We start from the raw sequence: 20,606 nt of genomic DNA on the forward strand, positions 1-20,606 counted from the left end.
AGGCCAAGCAGAAGTCTGTCTATAGCAGGCTTTCTGCAAGCATATCTCTATCTTCTCTAGACAGTATATCACGAAATCACTATATAGTCATGGCAAGCCCACGCGATTTGAGTGTTGAGGAATCGCTCTTCCTGTATGGCTCTCTCTCCCCTTCACTTGGTAACTATCGGTTTCTCATAATCGTTAAAGCATTCCTCCTGGAATGTGTTGCATTTTGTTCGGTCAATACCCCTGGTCCTGTATGCCTCCCCAAGTTCATTCTGCAGTTTGAGTACAGTGCGTCACTCGATCATTCGTTATATGGATTGATTCCGTAGATGTTTTCAGTCCATTTCTGTGTCAGTCCCTGATTTGCCAAGATCTGGTTGCCTCTGTAGTGAGGTATATGCCACGATTCTTCTCCGCTCTCTTCGAATTCCTTGGAATAACTATTCGATACTATCAGCTTTCGATATACAACCGCGGGCATGGAGGCAAGAGGTTGGTCATCGGGCCGGCACCCCCAGAGCAACCAGTCTTGGTGAGTGTTCCATGTTCTGGAAGAGAGAAACGCAGACACTAACGCAAAATCAGTCAGTCTAAGACACGCGAGGACTGGTCGTTGCCCACGGCGGCTTGTGTCAATGCTGATACCCCAGAGGATGCCTATGCCAGCGAGCTTGCCGGCAACATCCTGACAAACTCTCAGGCCTTTGAGCAGAACGACCAGCAGCATTTTTGCACTCTTCCTTGCGGGCCATCATCCTGTGTCCATCTGTCACAAGACTATACCCCCGACCAGACTATGTCTCAGCCATCTGCATACGCAGCCTATGGCAATGCCCCCCGTGCTCACTCGGACGTTGGGGTTCAGGCTCTTTTCGACGGTGGCGGTGTCCAATTCCCAGGCCCGGCTGACAGAGCCGAGAGAAGAAGGCCCAGCTCTGCCCCTCCGTCCGTCAGATGCTACATCCAGGTTCGGCAGTCCCACGAGGAACTTGCCTGCAGCCTGAGTCCCTGTGGCATGTGTCCTTCCAACATCGAGCAACGCCAGGCGCGACGCTTACAGATGATTGCCTTGGCTATTTCGAATTTCGAACAAGGACCTGAAAATACAGGGTCGTCGTAGTTGAAAAGATAAGGCCGGCCCTTATAAACAGTCGACACACGGCGCAACCAGAAAGCCGGCAGGAGGTGGGAGAGGACCAAGCCGTGATAGCGGGTCTCTTTTGAATGCAATCACTCATTGTTATCCAGCTGGATGGTAGGTGTCTTGCAATAGGCAAGCTCAATTTCATGTCGAAGAGAATGAAGTCTCCGAGGGAAGGAAAATAGGCCCGAAGCTGTAGCGGGGCAGACTTGGGGTATTCTTTAGATGCTGAATTTCTTATCTCCTTGTTTGGATGGCGGCAGGTTGCTGAAAGCGCCGATACGGGGTGAAACTTACTGAGCCATTGTCACTGCCTGACACACCACAGGCTCAATACGGCCCAATAGAGTTTACAGCTTACAATTTGGAGGGAGTGAGGGAGGTTGGGTTGGATGTTTCTCTTTTAGTAATCCTCTGGGGTGTCAATGATTATTGAGAATTCTCTCGCGCCATATTCGACGGAGCCGGTCTCAAGTCGATATTCAAACTGATCGAGAAGGTTTCGCGCTGCGAAGCGGAGGTGCTACAAGTAGCCAGACCGAGTAAGGCATCATGGAGGCACTGGGTGCGTCCCGACTTCAGAGGGGATGACTACAGATCAAGTTACTCAGAATCCAGCACGGGCGACAAGTAAACCCGGAGTCATTGCAATCTTATCGGACGTCCGGTCTGTTCAAGACCGAGCCGGTGTTACAGCGTGTAAAGTAATCAGGTAAGGAAGAGGATATAAAGTATGCGGCAGAGCAAACATATAGTGCGGGGTAGTTCAGTCTTGGCCCACTTCACTTGGGATCAAGCCGACGACGACATAACCATTGAACCTCTTTCTTTTGGTCCCAGAAGTACATCCACTTTTGGTCAATCGCGGAGTCTTATTCTTGTTGTTCCTGTGGCTGTTTGGGATTTCTTCGCTGAAGCCTCTCCACTAATACGAAACTGCCTGGCTTTGATAGTGGCCGGCACAAAAGAAACCTCCGACATTTGCCGTGGCTCGGTCCGTCTTGTCTCCCCCTTCGGACTTTGACCGGAAGGTGCTGTTGTTCATAACGTCGCCAGTGACACTACATATAGAAAAGAAAAGAAACAATACTTGCCATTTCCTAGACAAACCAGCAAGAGGAGAGATCATACACACAATGTCCTTCGAAAGTAAGTCCGACCTACCCACCGTCTATTACCTGCCAGTGAGAGCATCCAACTCATGAACCCCGCCTAGGACTCGTTCGGTTTGCCCCAAAGGGGAAGGAAGGAGAGGTGCTGATCGGCCAGCCCGTCGACAGCAACGTCGACGTGGGCAAGGCTGTGCGCAACGGCGAGGAGGTGCAGGTCAAGGTGTTCAGCGGTGATTCGGCCTTGAACCCGGGGTCTCTAACCGACAAGGTCGAGACCATTGCCCGCATCCTGTCACCCTTGTCTGCGTCGGAAGTCGGTTCCATTCGCTGCATAGGGCTAAACGTAAGTCGGACGCACCCCTTGGTCGGAAGCCTCAAGGAGGATTTCCTGTGGGAACCCATTACTGACGGGTGTTGCGCGATGCAGTATGTCAACCATGCGAAGGAAGCAAACATGCAGCTGCCAGACGTGCCAATGATGTTCATGTAAGGGAGAACTTACCACATTCCCCGATCACGTCCCCCGGACTTTCCTCCACCACCCTGCAGGGGAAAGCACATGTTTTTCCCTGACAGGAAGCTTTTGCTAACTTCTATTCTAGGAAACCCGCCACGTCGCTTGCCGACCCCTGGCCGGTGTCGACTGTGATCCCCAAGCACACGCTTGCCGATGACTGTGCCGACTACGAATCAGAGCTCGTCATCGTAATCGGAAAGACTTGCAAGAACGTGAGCGAGGCCGACGCACTGAGCTACGTCCTCGGCTACACGGCGGCCAACGACGTGTCTAGCCGAAAGTCACAACTGGCCCAGTCGCAGGCTTGCTACTCGAAAGGCTTCGATGGCTCGTGTCCTCTCGGACCGGTTATCGTGTCGTCATCTGTCGTTAAAGATCCAAGCACCTTCACGATCCGTGGCCTGAAGAACGGCGAGGTCACGCAGAACTCCGGTCTAAGGTATGTTTTTTCTTTCTCTTTTCTCCCCTTCACTCTTCACTTCTCTGTTGCACTTGCTTGTGAAGGAGCACATGATTTGCTGACCTTCCTGCGTCTACCCAGTGACTTAATTTTCAACTGCTCGAAGCTCGTCAGTTTCCTGTCCCAGGTACGACGTTGCTTCCGGGTACCGTCATTCTCACGGGTACGCCAGCCGGTGTAGGGTTCGGAAAGAAGCCCCCCTCTTACCTGCATGAGGGCGATGAGTTCGCAGTTGAGCTTACACCCCATGTGGGCACTCTGTATTCGGTCTTTGAGAACGAGAAATAGATGCCTTCTCAAGCTAGGTTTAGCAGGCGGACAGAACCATAGAAAACCGGCCTTCTCTGTGGAGAGGGCGCAATCTACTACTTGGAATGCCACTACAGCGACACAGTTCCAAAGCTATGACCGGTCGATATATAATATCCAAGGTGATAGGTTGTTTTGGCTGTACTTCTTGCGCTATGCCGAGACAGGGAATGATATGAATGCATCGTAGGTTATCAGGGAGGAACTGGACCGCGCCTCGAATATATTACCTGACTATGCGACATCTCACACAAGATCCATAACCAAGTGCCGATGGCTCTCCATGGGAAAGTGGACGGTCTTATCGACGAAGATAGTTTGAGATAGAGCGGACAATCATCGTCAATAATAAGAGTACTGGGACGTAGTTAACGAAGAGGAACATAACTTAAAGCCTCATGCCTTGCTAAACAACTACCAAGGTCATGCAAGTCCTTGGGAGCAGCCCGGTGTTGCAAGTCCCTTCCTTGTCCCCTTTACGCCAGACACTAGCACGGGATACGTTACAGACTATTCACTCTCCCGCCAACCGGGAGCAGCTCGCGTGGCCCAACTTCACCAAGCCGGACCCAACGGAGTAGCGTAGCGGTGTTTGATGGCATTGGCTTTTAATTCCATGCCAGAGCGAGTTTTATGGTGCTTGAACTGATATGTTTCATTATAGCCTGTTTCAGCATCGATTTGCTCCTATACGAGACAGTTGCTGCTTTGATATCCACTAGTGTTTGCCACTGGTCAGAGGGCGATACCAGTGTGCAGTACAGTATCACCGTATCTCGGAAGGAGATGGGGCGCGGGGAGGAGAGAACCTCGGCTTTTGACACGACTAAGTAAGGCTCTATAGCTGCAAGCAAGCTTGCCCTATCAGAGCACGACACGACAGCGCAGACGTTCGCATATATGTAGGTATGCATAATGACTCAATCATACGGGGCCCCCGCAGGTGCACGCAGAGGATCGTCGTGTATGTTAGGAAGTAGGTTACCCCCTGGTTGAGCTGCCTTTTCGGGCAGTTTCTACTCGCACGTAGTAGTCCATCGCGAGATGCATCTGATCGAACCACGGTAATAGCGTGGCTGGTTTACATGCTATTCAGACGACACTAAATAGCATGTACCTAGTCTCTTTTGTTTTTGTACTTCTTTTTTCTTCCCTTTCTAATTTAGGCCTGCTCAAATGCCTGAACATGCTCGAGCATGGCAGCTGCCAGTTACAGCCCAGCGGGATCTAAGGGGGTAGTCTCTCCGCCGTCAAATCTCCGGATGAACCCTATTGTAGAATCGTTGGTCTTGCTCTAAAGTAGGTAGGTAGGCAAGTCACCAAACAATACTAGTACAGTGGCTTGTTTTTATCTACCTATTAAGCATCGTCAGGAATGGAGCCGACACTTCCCAAATGATGCGGCCCGCCTGAGATTCATACAGGTCTTGGAGGTCCCTCTTGACTTACTACTACAACGTGGGTGCCCGTATCAGGCTCTAGAAGACACGAAGAACACGCTGCGCCACTATTACACTTGGCTTGAAACATCGGGCGAATCTGGGAAGGCATCAACAGGGCGCGAGGCCAGGGTGAACGCTGCTCGGGAAGGTTGCGAAGGGGCCGACGACACTTCTTTCTTGCCAGTCTGCTTACGGCAATATATTCATGGTCCCTGAGCCCACCTTAGGACGATAGGCGGAGTTGGACCGTCCCGTGTTACCCCGGGTAGGTATCGATCATATCTCTCAAGTACTTGTCTTCTTTGCGGTGGTTACTTGTGGATTGTTGAATTTTCCACGCTGAATGGACACTGCATGAACAGCTTGTGCCAGTGCATCGTTGGTGAAGATTACACTAATCCTCTCTTGGGCAAGGCTTGCCCTGCATCGTCCAGATGCTCATATGCAAGGAGATCGGCGTGCGTGCAATTTCATACAGGAAGCACGACAAGACGTGCAGATTTTGTACATCAGGGTGTATGCAGTGCTGCTTGAACTCCGTTCTGGCCAATGAGCAGCAGGGCGCACTTGCGATAAACCTTTGCCGTATGTTTCATGTCGAATTGTGTGATCGACCGTATTGGCAAGCAGCAAGTTTTCGTCGCTGATCACAAGCTGGTGATGACTAGCAATATTGTACCATGCCCTGGAACAAAATATGAGAACCATACCCTTGGTAAAGAAATAGCTGAGCCAGCCAATGATGACCCCGTCGGCGCACCACATATTATGACGTTTTCCAGCCCAGGGTGAGAGAGCATCGTGAGGGCAGGGGCACAATGTGGGCTGGCAGAGGCACAGACCTATCGAGTATTCAGTTACATGGGAGAAATGGAGCTTCTGGCTTTCTGTACCGCCAAGTAATGCCCGACTCGCCGACTAAGCAAATGATTGGGTGCACAAGATTGATTATTCGGGCTTAAAGAGAGGGAGGGGAAACAGAAGAAAAACTTGTCTTCGGCCCTGCCGCTCTGCAGGAAGCCCCATATGGTTCGGGAGATTTGGTTAGGCAGATTGTGACGAGAGAAGAGATTTGTGTTGTGATATGTTGCATCACTGCACCTATCACACCTGCATGCAATGAATGCACTCTGCTGCAACGCCGTGTCATTGATCGTACTACTACATCTCCATGTCAATATCCTTCGCACAGTCTTATTAATGTGCGTCTCTTGGCAATATTGCAATATTCCAAATGGCCTCACTTTGAGAGATCTTGAAGGCTCGTATGTTTTACGTTTCCGTTGCTGTTTCCTTACTGTAGGTCCGTTCACTGCCAACTGCAACATTATGTAGTTGCAGCCCCCTTCTTAACCTAGAGGTTAGGCTGGTGGGTTGGCAAGAATTGATGCTTTTCGTGTTGCTGACAGGGTCAACCTTGCTTCCCAGAGACATGTTGATCTCTGTCAGGGAGCACAAATGGTGATTGGACAATGGGATAGACCAATCATACTACATTGATGAGCAGCAGAACTTGCGTTTTGAGAAATACCCCAGACCGTTGAAGCAGGGTCACCGGTGGATGAGACCACACTCGAGCAAGGCGGTGTTGCAGAATGCCGATGCACCCGAGAGAAGCATGGTGGAAGATTCGAATGTTCTTCTAGCCGAAGTACCGAAAGAGGCATTGATGTATCGTTCGTCCTCTGCCCACGTGTGTTGTTGACCATGGACGTGGGCCCCCCGAAACGATACGGCGCATCCAGGCAGTCGAGGGTTGATTCGACAGCGCTTTTCGATGTATCATCACTCATCAATCCCGCGCAAGCATGTAAGAAGCGCCTAATTGCCTCGTAACATGGAAATTGGTTGCTCGCACGACACACCGCTTTCGAAAAGGCCATACAGCAGTCCACATGACAGGCGACAGTCTTTGCCGACAAATCCGGTTGTCGCTGTTGCTTGCTGTTGTTTGGCCGCGTCGAAGGGACCTGTATGTGACTCAAGACCTACTGGCCGCTCCAGTTCCAGGAACACACACACACACCCATTGCTTGCCGCTTGCACTGGCGCTCAGAGCTCTCCCTCTCTTACCGAAACACACACTTGGCGCAACCAGGACCCAGCCAGAGGGAGGGGTTTGGTTTGGCCTTGTGGGCGCCTTGAGTTTTGGGTAGCGTCGCCCAGGCCAGAGAGGCTCAAATCATCAATCAAGGTGCGTCTGGCGTCACAGGCACAGGGGACTTTGGAGGCCGTGACAGATACTGCAAGTCCCCGCATTCATTCAGCCTAACTCTAAGGTTTACATATTCTACGACGTACCAGTATGTGGTACTCCTGATGTTGGTGCAACATACATAGGTTGATACTACCTATATTTGACGTGTAGATGTATATTTGTATTTGATAGTAAGTACATCGCGCAATATGTTACAACCGGCGACGACTCGCGAGGTTGCTTTCTTGAAGGAGCCAATTGCCAAGCAGTTTCATTACCGTGAAAGACCCTCCAGCGAGGCAATCAATTGATGGATATCTCTAGAAGTCTCCTCACCCAGGTAGTTCTGCAGGTAGATCAATGTCCACTACCGTCGAACCACCTGGATCCATGCTAGATAGGGTTGGGTACATGTGCAAAGAACTATGTAACCTTATCAATGTAGGTATCAATGTATGTGATATTGATGTCGTTACTTGTCCAGCACAGCAAAGTGGCCAGTGATCTCACTCGAGAGAGCCAATATCCGGATCATCAAGTCTCAGATCTCAGGTTACAGAGTTCATGTTGATTGGCGGCGGCTTCGTTCACCTCGCTATCCTCGTGACCATAGGTTCCACACCGCTTTCATCCATGGAGTTGTTGGATGCATCTGATCGAGGGGATTGGGCCACAACATAATCTTTGTTGCTTTATTTTTATTCAGGACAATTTTATCTACAGCGGGGGTTGTTTTTCTGAAAATTCCATCGACCCCCCTGGCCCGGGCTGGGGGGCTACCGGGCGTGGCATGGCGCCCTTTCCCACGGGCCCTTCCCATTGGCCATTCATCATGCAACTGGTTCCGACACATAAAGTTGGTCCCATCCAAGGGCGTCTTGCTTTCCCAGGAGGGGATCGTCACGCCTTCAAGCAACACTGACAGCTCAGCATACCCTCGATTCTTATTTAAACCTCGGATATCCCCCTTCACTTCATTCCAATCCCGCCGAATTCCAAACAGCATCTACAGTGTCTCCAGCGTACAGCTTCGCTATCTACATACAAGCCCCAGCAAACCCAAATACACATTGGATACTTTCTATCTACCTGGACTCACCCCCCAAGATTATTCTCGGCATCTCTACACTTGCCCCACAATAACTCTCCCAACACTTATACACAAGAAGTATACCACTTACACGTATACATACAAAAGCAACAACAGCATCGAAAAGATGGCCGTCAAAGAGCACCAGCCCCTGGTTAACAACTGCTGCACCTTCTGTTGCAAAGCCGTCGACTTTGGCACGCACGACTATTGCGGTGCAAGCTCTGCCTGCCACCGGTGCCCCAACTAGAGCACGCCAATATCCTACCTGAACCACCTCCAAGCCACGAGGCAGCTCTAGAACCTCACCACACATGGCGCCTCGACATTACCACTCATCACTGTCGACGCCACCCTGCTCATCACTATCTTCAAGGAGCCGGATGGCTTGAACCCCATTCACACAGCCGCGTGGCTCAAGTCCCTCTTTGCTTCTTATTTGGCGCCGGAGGCCTACGTGGTGCTCTCCTCCTCTTCCTCTCGCCCGTCTTGGGCGTTGGGTCCGGATCCTTCTTTTACCTGCAAGGCCCCACAATGCGAGGCTGACAGCGTTGCCCGATACACGTGTGCGCCCCCCGCGCTCTGTGGACTTGTAGGGCGCCCGGACAGATAAAACGCAGTTGGCATGACACAGGCTGAATCCCCCAGATGTACAAGGCACTTTCTTTCTTTCTTTTCGTCACCCTTGCACCAAGGGCTGACTCCTCATCACATCACTCAAAAGATACCCCCCCTGCAAATCTTCATGTACTTATAACACCGTCTTGTACTCATCGCTATAGATATGCGAATCATGAATTTACGCTCGCTGCACTGGCATGGACAACTCGTGGGAGTTGGGCTGGGAAGTTCGGAGTTCTATCGTTTTGGGGAGGATCAGCGTCAGGAACAGCATTTTGATACCAGCAAGGAATATGGATGGCGCTTTGGGAGTTTATTTCTTCTTTTCCAATCCTCTTCACCTTCGCTACCTACGTGACCCCCACTTTCCTGCGGGCACATGGCCCCCTTCGCACTTCGATGCCACTGGTTTCCTGCTTACCTAGTTAGCCTCTTTGGAGGCAGGCGGAGGTCAAGTTGGAAATGGCTGGACCAGGTGATGATGGTTTATCGAGACAAATGTTCTCCCTTCTCGCTTGGACCTCGCGGGGGCACAGCCGGCCTACTGCCGTCTGGATTGGCCACCTCGTTTGGCTATTTACTGAATCTATAGCCTGAGATGTATATCAAATCCTGTTCGTAATCGATTCTCCCCGTGCTGTGCGTTAGGCCTGTGGTGTAAACCCGAAGGTAATTGGTTGCGGTCAGCTTGGGGCATCGTCATAGAACCCAAGATGCGTTCATGCGCTATACGCACACATATGCCTGTCTTAGCACGCGATCCTTGCCCGGCATCATCAACTAGTATGCCTGTATGATGGTCGATGTAGGTTAGATGCTGGGTAGCCAATCACCATTTAGCCTGTGCCACCTCCGTCGAGCTCTCCTCTCCTCGGGGTCGGGTTGCATTTCGGCCATGGATGAGTCTAGTTTGGGTCAATAATCCAATCCCTCGGACCATATTGCCTTATATTACTGACGTCCATGACAATCCTTGCACTCACTCCAAGACCAGGTAGAGATTTACGATATGTAGTAGATACGAGGATATTGATGCGCGAGCATGCACTGCCCATCATTTCAATCTTCGGCGCCAAGCCCTGGAACGAGAAAAACGGAAGTCTGGACACGCCAGCCAATGACTGATACGAATAAAGTCTCATTGGTACGCAGACACACAAGCACCACTCCTATATCTTCCTGCCTTGTAGCCGATGCGGCCGGTATATAGTTTATTTCCCGCATCATCTCCGGGCGTCTCTAGAGCGGCGGTCGACGTGTCAGCCTGCCTGCCTGCTTCTCGGGCGTGCGTGGCCTCATCAGCCAGCCTCTTATCAGTCTTTGTGTTGCCTACCTAAGTATGCAGCCGGCCAATTGAAGTCAGCATAGGCGAACTTCTCACTGCCTACATAATCGCCATGCAACGCATGCCAGTAAGCAAAGTAAGGGGATATACAAATAATATGGACAAGACGGCAGTCAGCCCACAATTGCACCATAATTAGTTTTCTGCTCGTTATCGCCATGGGTTCTGTTGCGGTCCTCTTACCCGGGCGGTTTGATGTACTTCTTTCTCGTACTTGCACCGAAGGAAAACGATAACGAATCATATACGACTATCCCATGCTAATAAAACATCATTCCTAGCCTATGCCCCTGAGTGAGAGCTACCATCTTGTGGGACAGACAGCGTTCCTGGCCCTCCGTCCGCGTGCGTGTGTGTATGAACTGGAAAGGGCATGCCAGCCCCAAATAGGGTTATGCCACTGCATCACCTAATAGCTTGAAAAGCTGCAGAGTACTCATATAAGTTGGGGGTCTGCTGTAATGTAGGTCTACTGTGATACTGCAATGCGGGCTGACAGTGGTTAGGGATTAGCAGTCTGTGCTGTGCAGAGTGCCACCGTCGTAGTGTACAAGGGTAAGCAATTACCTAAGATCACGTCAGTCCCCTTGGAACCTATCAAGTCCTTTCATATGTGGTTAGACACCGGGTTTCCCTTCGGCCTTGTGTATCAGTGGGGGTTATTTAGGTAGTATTGAGAAGTACGGAGTAGGCGGGTGGTGGTATTTCTGATATCTTTCCATATTTTCCCCATCCTTGTCATTGTTACATTTCGGGGACTTTTACTCATCATTGATTTATATCAACGACCAACAACCAACGGCTTGACGAGATGACTCGTCACAACTTGCTGCTGTTGCTGCTGCTGCTCGGTAGTAGATTAGGCAGCCTGGCTGGTAAGCAAGGCCAGAAGGGGGTTGCAGGGCATTCCTGTGCACTCGCTTAGCCCAAAGGATCACCCATACAGCATACGCATACTTGGTGGTTCGTCGTCCTCCTGCAGAAGACGTTAGCCATCTTCCAAAGCAAAGCAATAGAAGACAAGCTCACGCCTCAATATGGTAACCCCCCTAACGCATCTGCCCCTTTTGGGTTGCCTAATTTCCCCTTTACGGACTACAGTACCTACCTCAAAGATGATTGCTAAGAACCTGACATTAGAAATCACACATGCAGTCGATGTTTGGTGGGTCCTGCCCGAGGGTACCACCCCTGTATCAGTGAGGCTCTTGGGGTTAATTCAGCAGCAGCGACGAAGGCTGGTGGACTGACACTGGCATCTCATTTACCTAGATGAACAGCCGAGCAGGATATTTTCAAGCGGTCACATACCGGCCAATTATGCATGGCAGCTTCGGTAAACCATTGCCGCCGTCCCAGTCTGCCCGCACGAGAAGTGTCAGATGGAGTTCTTAACTCTAGGGAATGGGGGCGCATCTTCATCCATGCATATCAAATGCAGGTCGACAGATAAAACCACAGAGCGTGCCACAGCTTCCGGGCGCGGGGCAGAGTTTTCTTCACCTCATTCATCCACCTTGAGTTCAGCCCAGAAGTTAATGGGAAATGATAGGCTACAACATGGGATAGACCAGACCCTCGCAGACTAACAGCGAAGCCCATGAATATAATGCACGTCTCTAGATTTGGTAGGACTGTGGAGAAGCCAAGAGGGAGACCTCACCTGCTTGCAGCAATAGTCCAAGTTGGACTGCTGAAAGCTTCAACTTAGACCACGTGGGGGAATACTTCCATCCAAGGGGGGCTGTAGGTAGTTTGGTCAGGCAACTTGCTCGAATCGAATCTAGTGATTAAATTATATTTTGAGGATTTGCTATAGGGGCCGGCATGAGCATAGGCAATGTGCATGAAACCAGTCCTCAATATCCCGTAACGCCTGAACCTGCCCATAAGGGTATCTTGCTTACAAATAATCCATCTACCACCTTTCTCTCGTCCCATCATCGTTCGGTTGATGCTGCTCACCAATACATGGTCAATGGCCTATTAGAGCTTTAATCTTACACCGCTATCTTATTCATCTGCACCGGAATTATCGTCATCTTCCGAGGTTGAGTATGTAGCCCTCGCCACCTGCCATTTGCCGGCCGCCAAGCCATATGTGATCACCAGGATCAACAAGTATGATATGATGGGCGAAGACACACGGTATTAATACCATCAAGGCTAGTCGTGCCACGCGAGTCCAGGGCTCGGCTTGGCTTAGTACAGGGTGAGGAACACCGCGGCAATGGAGGACCTATCATACTTGACGTACTTGCCCTTGCCCTTGTCAATCTCGTGGTAGCGATCCCAGAAACGGTTATACAGAGGTTCGAGCATCTGCTGCACATCCTTGGCAAACATCTGGCGGACTTCGCGTTCCATGCTGTATTGCTTGTGCCTGGCCACCATATCGTCGAAGCCCGTGTTGAAGGCCGTGAATTTACTCTTGATGGCGTCTTTATCCTTGCTACTGAGCCCCTTGAGGATCGCCGTGGATTCTGATGTACCGGATGGGGGCCTTTGTGTCTTGTTTGTGTGAATAACGTCAAACAGATGCAAAGACAGCTCTTTGCAATTATCGGTGTACAAGGCCGTAGCCTTCTTACGCCAAGTATCCAACACACCGAGTCTGCCTTCCAGCAATGGGGCTAGTCCAGATTCCTGAATCATTCGTTCGACAATGGTGGCGCAATTTGCGATAAAAACGCCCATGACCGACTTGCCTTTGAGCAACATCCTGGTTTTTTGCTCCAGGGCTGACAACAGTACATCGATTGTGTCGGTGCAGTAGTGCGCGAAGATCTCATTTCCATTGGCGGTGATATCGAACGATGCGAGACTCGGCACAGCGTCCATGCTACGGTTCGCCGTAGCCATGGACTTCCAGCCGCCGTCACCTAACGAGATCATAAGGCTGGATATGGGCCGCAGGAACTCCACCATGGCCTGCAAGCGTTGCATCGTTTCCGAAACAACGGGTACTGGTGCACCATCCGAGGGTAGAATTTGTAGGGCCCCAACCTTGCGTTTTGTGTCGTCTAGGAGCTCTGCAAGCGACAGTTTGGCCGTCTCACGAACAGGCTTCAGTGCGGCCGCCAAAGTCCCTTTAAGCTCTCCGGTACGCTCTTCAATTCTGGAAGCCAGATTTGACATGATCTCGGTAACCTCGTACGCAAGATAACAGTCTGTACTCATGTGCACTTTGATATGGTTATTCAGCTCACGGAGGGTGCGGGCAAGCTCCGACAGCGGAATCTGGCTGGACAACTGCAGAACGGCACCCCAATCTTGTCGTAGGAAGATGCTGCATATATTCTCATACTCGGCGCCAATCATTTCCTCTAGAGCCTGTGCATACATGCCGATGCCATTAGTACCGGATCGGTAGATGGCCTCGCTCTTCTTCTTGGCCGTATTCACACTGGCATAGGCCAAGTTGACCAAGGTCTGCTGTAGATACTGGCCCCGGATTTCTGCATATATCTTCACCAAGGGGTTTTCGGACGTGGCGTTGCGGGCGACGTATGAGTTGACAAGACTTAGGCGCGAGATTTTGTCTTGCGATATAATGGGGAACGGTTGGTTTTTGGTGATGTAATGCAGAGGCTCAAGTGATCGTGGTGTCTCGTCCCGAAGGAGTTTATCGAAGAAGTTTTCTAGCTGTCCGTTTCCATTCTTGATCAACCGTTGCAGATCAGCCATGGTTTGTTGATTTGCTCGCAGGTTGGACGTTTGCATCTCAGCAAGAGCCTTGCTCAATCGCTGTATGGAATTGAGGTAATTCGACAGCCCGGCTTTATCGGGGCCTTGGCGGATGATTTGCTCTTCGTCATTCTTGGAATCGGCGGGTTGTCGGAGTCGCTCGATGGCGGAGATGACGCCCTCGATATCTGCAGTTGTTTCGTCAATTGGTGATGCGGCGACCCCTTGTGGCCGGGACCGGCCAAATCTACCACTCACTGTTGCCCAGAACCTGTAGTTTCTTCGTTTCGCCGTTGAGCGGACCAGATACATCGCGTACACTCTTTCCCGTGGCTTCGAGGCGGCCGAGGCATGCTTGGATCTTCTTGGTCAGCTGGGCCGTCTTCTCCAGTCGCGAGTTCAAGACATCGACTTCGGCGCGGGCTTCCTCATCGGCGCCATGACGACTGTTGGCCAGCCCGACCGCCATCGTATCGGCGGATCGGCGAGAGCGGTTGATCGGATCGGCGATGCTGCGGAGAGGTGGGAGTTGGTCGATTGTCTTTGCTATTTGCTCGAATGATTCTGTAGGTTCTGGTCAACTGTTGACCAAGAAGGAGGTGTTATGGGGAAGGTGTTGTTACGTGATCCACTACCAGCCCACCCCCGGAATGACAGATCGTGCCCCACCAATTTTCCTGCCTGACGCCTGAGGAGCCCGAAACCCCTCTAAACTGCGCTGTCACATGTTGATTGCTCTTCTACATGCTCCATGGGATACAGATTACCTACATAGTCGACTATTTCCTTTTTTTTTACGGCACGATTCAAAGAGGCAATCACTTATACGCTTTTTCTTTTTCTTTGGCTACTTGAACAGTACAATAGGTCATATTCGTTGGTCTGGCAACTTTATGACCTTATGTGCTCATGATCGTGGAGTTCAGATTCAGAATCTACAAACGTTAAGTTGAGGTATAATGGGAAGGTTAGATGATTCTGTGCAAAGGGTTATTCCCCAGTACCCGTATAACCCCAGAGGCAACTTCCATGGACGTCGACAATTCCGCTCTCATAGGGCTGCCTTCGCCTTGCCGCTGAAGAAGTCATCAACAAGTCGCCGCATGATCGTTACAATGTTCTCAACTTCGGCCGCGGTGATGTTGTAGGATGGCGAAAGGATCACATGATCTCCATTGACGCCGTCAACAGTTCCGGTGCCCGGATATATGGCAATCTTGTAAGGCTTGGTCAGGCCTATTGCAGCCAAGCCCATGGCCACATTTGCAGCGGCAGGAAATGGCTCCTTGGTGGCTTTGTTTGCGACGAACTCGATGCCCCAAAAGAGCCCGCGTCCTCGAATAGCCCCGACATTGGGATGGTCTTGAAGCGCTTCCGCTAATCTAATAGACATGAGCTCGCCCATGCTGCGGACATTATTGAGCAGCTGTTCGTCTCGGACGATTTTCTGTACTTCAAGCGCGGCCGCACAAGCTATCGGGTGTCCTTGATATGTGTGGCCATGTGCGAAAGAGCTGTGGAAACAAGACTAATCAGTACTCGAACCACAAAGTTCATGAGTTCTGACTTACCCACTGCCCCTCATCAGGACATCAACGACGTTGCATGACACCAAAACACCAGCTATCGGCTGGTACCCACCCCCAAGGCACTTTCCGAGGGTTTGGATGTCCGGCACAACGTCTTCCTGTTCCCAGGCACTGCGGAGATATTTATGTCAATTGCTGTGCTCTCTTGGCATGTGTTTCTCACGGCAACCCATGATCTGCACTCGTACCTCGGCAGCCATCGGGGAGCGGGGGTTTCGCCCCCTGGGGTGCACTCACTGCAAAGTCCCGGTACGGCCCATCCCGCACATCACCTCGTCTAGAATCAGCAACGCGCCATACTTGTCACAGACGGCTCTCATGGCCTTGAAATATCCTTGGACGGCTGGTACACAGCCCAGGGCCTGCGAGCTTCTTTAGTCATTGTTACCGCGGGCCGGGAGTCCTGACTTACCGCACCCACCACGGGCTCAGCCACAAACGCGCAAACGGTATCTGGGCCAAGCCTATGGAACTCTTCATCAAGCTCATCTGCAAGTCTTGCCACATAAGACTGGTCAGCCTCTCTGTGTCCCTGATCCCTGTACGCAAAGCAGCGCGAGACTTTGAAGATATTGCTCAGCAACATCGGCTCGAACTTGGCTCGTCGGCTAACATGGCCTCCCATTGATAGGGAACCGAGTGTCGTGCCATGATAGGAGTGGTTTCGCGCAATAAACTTTGCTCTTTGGGGCTCAGGGTGGGTTTTCTCGAAGAAGTACTGCCGAGCTAGCTTCATGGCTGCCTCCATGGCCTCGGAACCTTTTAGGGGTAACGTCAGTGGCTTGGGTTCAGTCAATTATACCGACATAGAACTTACCGGAGCTTACGATATATGCGCGAGACATGTGTCCGTTGGTAGAACCGACGAGCTCTTGGCATAGTTTTTCGCACACATCAGCCGTGTAGAACAGGGTAGAGCAATATGCCACCTTGTTCAGCTGTTCCACAATAGCGTCTCGGACCCTTTCGTCGCCATGGCCTATGCAAGCAACAGCAGCACCGCCTGAGGCATCGATGACAGAAACACCGTTCTTCAACTCAAGAAAAAGCCCCCTCCCTCTAGCAAGGGATAAGAACTGGGCGTTCAAATCCCGATAAAGAACAGCCGAGTCCTGACTGCTATTCATGTCTGGTCTGTTGGGCTTGACTTGGCTTATTTTTGTGGTCTTTCCTAGAGTGCTGGTTGACCATGAGGCGATCGACCGGTACTTATACGGAGACTTGGTTCCAACAGGTATGGGTTTCAGCTTATCAACTTCGTACAATGGAGTGTTAGAATGCGAGACAGCGTCAACGGCTCTATTCGACAGCTGGAGAATCTGCCGCTCCCCTGTTAATTTCTGCCCATGAGGAGAGGGGCCCCTTGGTATGGGTGCCAAATGACCCATTACTGAAGCCTTATCATCGGCCAACATCCGCTTCATTAAGACTATCTACTCTGCGGGGTGGTAGTTTGATTTACTCCTGGCCTCGGGAGTAAAGAGAGTCTATGCCCCAGGTTACATCTACATGTCCCCCAGTGGAATCTCGACATGAGTGACATGATTCGCTTAGCAGAACAGGAGCCCTTGTTAGTGTGGCGGAGACCTTGCTCACCAACTGGCTGTTGTCATTATCGCGTATCCTCAATATCGGGAGACACGGCCAGCACAAGAGGACCTGAATTATCATTCATGACATCGGAGAACTAGTCACACGGAGAGTGTGGAACTGCAATGCCAAGCTCAGTCCCTCCGAGATACAGACTAGGGTGGTGAAACTTACTCAACATGTCCAATGATGGGGCTAGGGAGTCAAGGGGGTCAGCACTAAGTCGGCATCCCGAAGTTCGGCTGCGTTAACTCATCGCATCCGAGTACCTCAATGGGATTGGAAAGCGTGACAACGTTCAGGACCTTTAGCCGGATGCATACTAGTAGAAGGGCCTAGTGGACCAACTATCTCTGACCGCTTCGTGTGCAAGCCGTCCATCAGTCTACATAATATGTAGGACTCATCGGGCTTCATACCTTGTTGAGGCATAGAGCCAATGAGGGTGGGATGTATTGTAGGTCAGGATGTGAGAAGGCCAGGGTATCAAAGATGATTGGTCACGATTCCAACATGCCGTCCTCTTGTGCATTAGCACACGCATTCTTCAACAAATGCAAGCCAAGTAATCACTTAGACGCCTCTGGGGCGCGCCTTTTCGAATGTCTCCGGCAGTGGAGCAGCTGTCTTGCAGGTAATGCGGGCAAGCTCATACCCCGAGCTTCTGTATCAGAATACTAATAATAAGAAGGCGAGGAATTTTAGGGCTGGAGAACGCATCTACTCCGGCATGACAACTCAACGACGCTGCGGCCTATCCTGACAGCCTTGTATTGGTTCTTGATCGTGGCAACGTAGCTTTACGGGCCAGAAGCGGATTCAAGTCTGTGGTCACACGAGCGTGATACTGCCTGCACACCCACTCGCCGACACGGCGGGTGATATGTCAAATATACGATTATGTGCTCGAAGCACACTGCAACCCAACTTTGTATCACTCCAAGATACCACCATGCCTGCTCAGTCAGACGAACTCGATATTGAGAATAATGCTTCAACAGCAGATACGACGGGCGAACGGGATCCTAAAAAGGTTGCCTGCATGGTGTTAGGGCTGCCTCACGATTTTTATGGCCCATAAGTGATCCCGGGTGTTTCATTTTCTTTTACCCCTTTACACACTGTCGCCAATGGCTGGCCATAGAGCCTCCCTACATAGCTTGGGCTGTATCATATCGGCTCCAGAGCTTGGTCCTGAGTGGTTTCTAAGTTGCCGGCTAACTTGTCCCATTCAATAACGATAACCAAAACTTGGTTCCGTGTTGGTTTGTTAGCAGAGCAAGAGGCCGTCAAAGGGGGCTGGCCATATCACACCTCCCTACTTAGGAAAACCACCCACAATGGACATCCCTACCTCTCGGCCCCCAACAGCGACCTTGGAGGTCGTTTTGGGCTTGACCTTGACAGATTCCGGATGTAGTAGTAACAGCCAACCAAGGCATGTATTGTCTCGTCATTGGTCTCTAGATGATGCAGGTCAGAGGTACGAGACCGCATCAATGCAGCGACTGCTCACGTGGTAGTTACATTCCTTGAGAGGTCCAGTGGTTTTCTTTCAATTCTTCAAGAACCCTTCATGCTCATTGTTATCGAATCGAGATGACGCTGCATGCACAGCCATCAATGTATCAGGGTCGCCCCCCCGAAAGCGCGTGACTGGCAAGCCTTGGCCTCTCCTGAACCCATACGTGGCGATGCACTATCAAATCGGCGAGGGCGTTCTGCCTTTCCTCTCTGTGCGTACTGCGTACGGTTCATGTGCTACATATTTCGGTGTCTTGGGCGTGGGTTCCGAATAGTGCAAGCTTGCGAAGTCGGCCGCAGAGTCCAGTCCAGTCCAGTTGAAAGTCATGCCGCTTTCACATGTCTCTAGCCTACATGGATATTCGGCAGAACGCCCTTGGGAATGCGACTCCGATTTTCTACTTGGGCTCCGCTGCTTGATGGACATGGTACGTGTCAACAGCCGAGACTAGGTACATAGGCAATTCATGACTAGACATTTGTAAGTAATTCGCGATCCTTATCGCATCGACTCTGCCGGTGTCACAGCCCCCTATAATCTCGCCAGCGTGACTAACACCTAAGGAAAGACAATTGGAGATGGGCAACTCGAATAGCGTGGACTTGAATAGAGTGACTGCCATAATTCTTAAGAGCAGACGACTAATATAGAAAATGTGTTAGGTATTGGTCGAGCCTATATGTTTTGCTGGTATTGTTCTGCATATCCACCATGCCGTATGTATCTTGGCGAGTTGATGTTCATTAGCCACTGCCATTTTTTTGATAGTACAGGTTTCCTCTCCTTCGATCCAACAGTACCTGCTTCTTTCAGTATTCTCCCCCTTCTCAAGACCTTGCAAATTGTCTCTGCTTCTCAACAGGACCGACCAGCAGCCTCCCACTAATCGGGTGGTGAACCTGGATTTCGAACAGCTCCACCAAGCTCTTCCCCCGCTGTTGCTGTTCTACTTGGCGATCGTGATATTCGCCTTCGTCCTCAAACTCATCTTCCTCCCCTCCCCTCTCCCTTCCTCCCTCCTCTGCTACTTGTTCTCCCATCAGTGCCCGGCGGTGGCGGTGGTAGCGGCGGCGGCGCCGGTAGCACTGCTCGATCGCCTCGGCCTCGCCCGCCTGGCCGTCCTTGAGCACCTCGTAGAAGCGCGCGTTGAGCTCCATGATGGCGTCGGATGCGGGGCCCTCGGCGCCCGCCGGCTCCTTGATCAGAAGCACCAGGATGTACGCCGTCTCCTTGACCCGCCCGAACCGCATCCCGACCACCCGGTCCTGGCCGTACATGCGCCGGGCCAGCTCCAACAGCCGCGGCGACAGCCGCCGGAAGAGCGCCATGTCGCCCTTATTGGGGGAGCGCCGGAAGCCGCTCCATAGCATGTCCATGTTGTTGTGTTCTCTCTCTTGTTTTGCTTCTTCTCTTGGGGGGATTGATGATTGGGGCGGTGATCAGCCAGAGGCCCCCCTGGTAGGTCTGTGGCTCTTACAAGAGTGTGGTGTTTATTTGAAAGTGTTCGCTGGCGCGAGGTGGTATCGGTATATAAAAATGCTCAACAGATGCTCGCGCTGAATGCGTGTTTCTGTATTCTTTCCAGAGATAGAAGGGGATCTTTGGCTTTCGAGATATAACCCAATCGTCATCCAGGAGTATGCTCAACAAGACGCGTTGAGACTGTCCCGTGGTAGATCACTTTGATGCACACATTCAGCATGGAAACTATGAGTCAAGGCTCGTCGGTTATATTTGTTTGCATCTGGTACTGTCACTGGCATGGTTGTTCTAATAAAGTCGCTTTGTTTGTATGAATCCGTCAAACAAACGCGCGACAAAGACATTTCGTGAACCAAAGAACCCAAGTGACGGTCTGACAAGATTCACCCTAACAAAGGAATATCGTAGCAAACCTGATTGTTCGTCTTCATCCTCGCTCCCCGGAACGCGCCAGGCAGCTTGGTAGACGGTGATGCCGGTCTCTTCGCCTCGAAGCTCTCTCGCCCATTTT

The 20,606-nt window shown here is 51.2% G+C and overlaps 4 protein-coding genes across 4 annotated transcripts; 2 read left to right on the forward strand and 2 right to left on the reverse strand.

Moving 5' to 3' along the window:
- Positions 1-467: 467 nt before the first annotated feature.
- PG994_013082 (uncharacterized protein) lies at positions 468-1,108 on the forward strand (the record flags this gene model as incomplete). The annotated part of the gene is made up of 2 exons (XM_066864491.1): positions 468-520; positions 574-1,108. The coding sequence occupies 2 exons, from the start codon at positions 468-470 to the stop codon at positions 1,106-1,108; spliced, it is 588 nt and encodes a 195-aa protein (XP_066709452.1).
- Positions 1,109-2,265: 1,157 nt separating this feature from the next.
- PG994_013083 (uncharacterized protein) lies at positions 2,266-3,399 on the forward strand (the record flags this gene model as incomplete). The annotated part of the gene is made up of 5 exons (XM_066864492.1): positions 2,266-2,278; positions 2,346-2,584; positions 2,669-2,727; positions 2,844-3,197; positions 3,300-3,399. The coding sequence occupies 5 exons, from the start codon at positions 2,266-2,268 to the stop codon at positions 3,397-3,399; spliced, it is 765 nt and encodes a 254-aa protein (XP_066709453.1).
- A 9,025-nt stretch (positions 3,400-12,424) lies between these two features.
- On the reverse strand, positions 12,425-16,625 carry PG994_013084 (Exo70 exocyst complex subunit; the record flags this gene model as incomplete). The annotated part of the gene is made up of 7 exons (XM_066864493.1): positions 12,425-14,097; positions 14,168-14,450; positions 15,003-15,423; positions 15,481-15,609; positions 15,736-15,860; positions 15,911-16,257; positions 16,316-16,625. 7 exons carry the CDS (start codon positions 16,623-16,625, stop codon positions 12,425-12,427), a joined length of 3,288 nt encoding a protein of 1,095 aa, XP_066709454.1.
- Positions 16,626-19,440: 2,815 nt separating this feature from the next.
- PG994_013085 (uncharacterized protein) lies at positions 19,441-19,989 on the reverse strand (the record flags this gene model as incomplete). Its single annotated transcript, XM_066864494.1, has 1 exon — positions 19,441-19,989. One exon carries the CDS (start codon positions 19,987-19,989, stop codon positions 19,441-19,443), a length of 549 nt encoding a protein of 182 aa, XP_066709455.1.
- Between the last annotated feature and the right edge of the window lie 617 nt (positions 19,990-20,606).

This window comes from Apiospora phragmitis (genome assembly GCF_038363925.1).
Source record: "Apiospora phragmitis strain CBS 135458 chromosome Unknown utg000011l:1.0-3236445.0:1.0-3240683.0, whole genome shotgun sequence".
Lineage (NCBI taxonomy): Eukaryota > Fungi > Ascomycota > Sordariomycetes > Amphisphaeriales > Apiosporaceae > Apiospora > Apiospora phragmitis.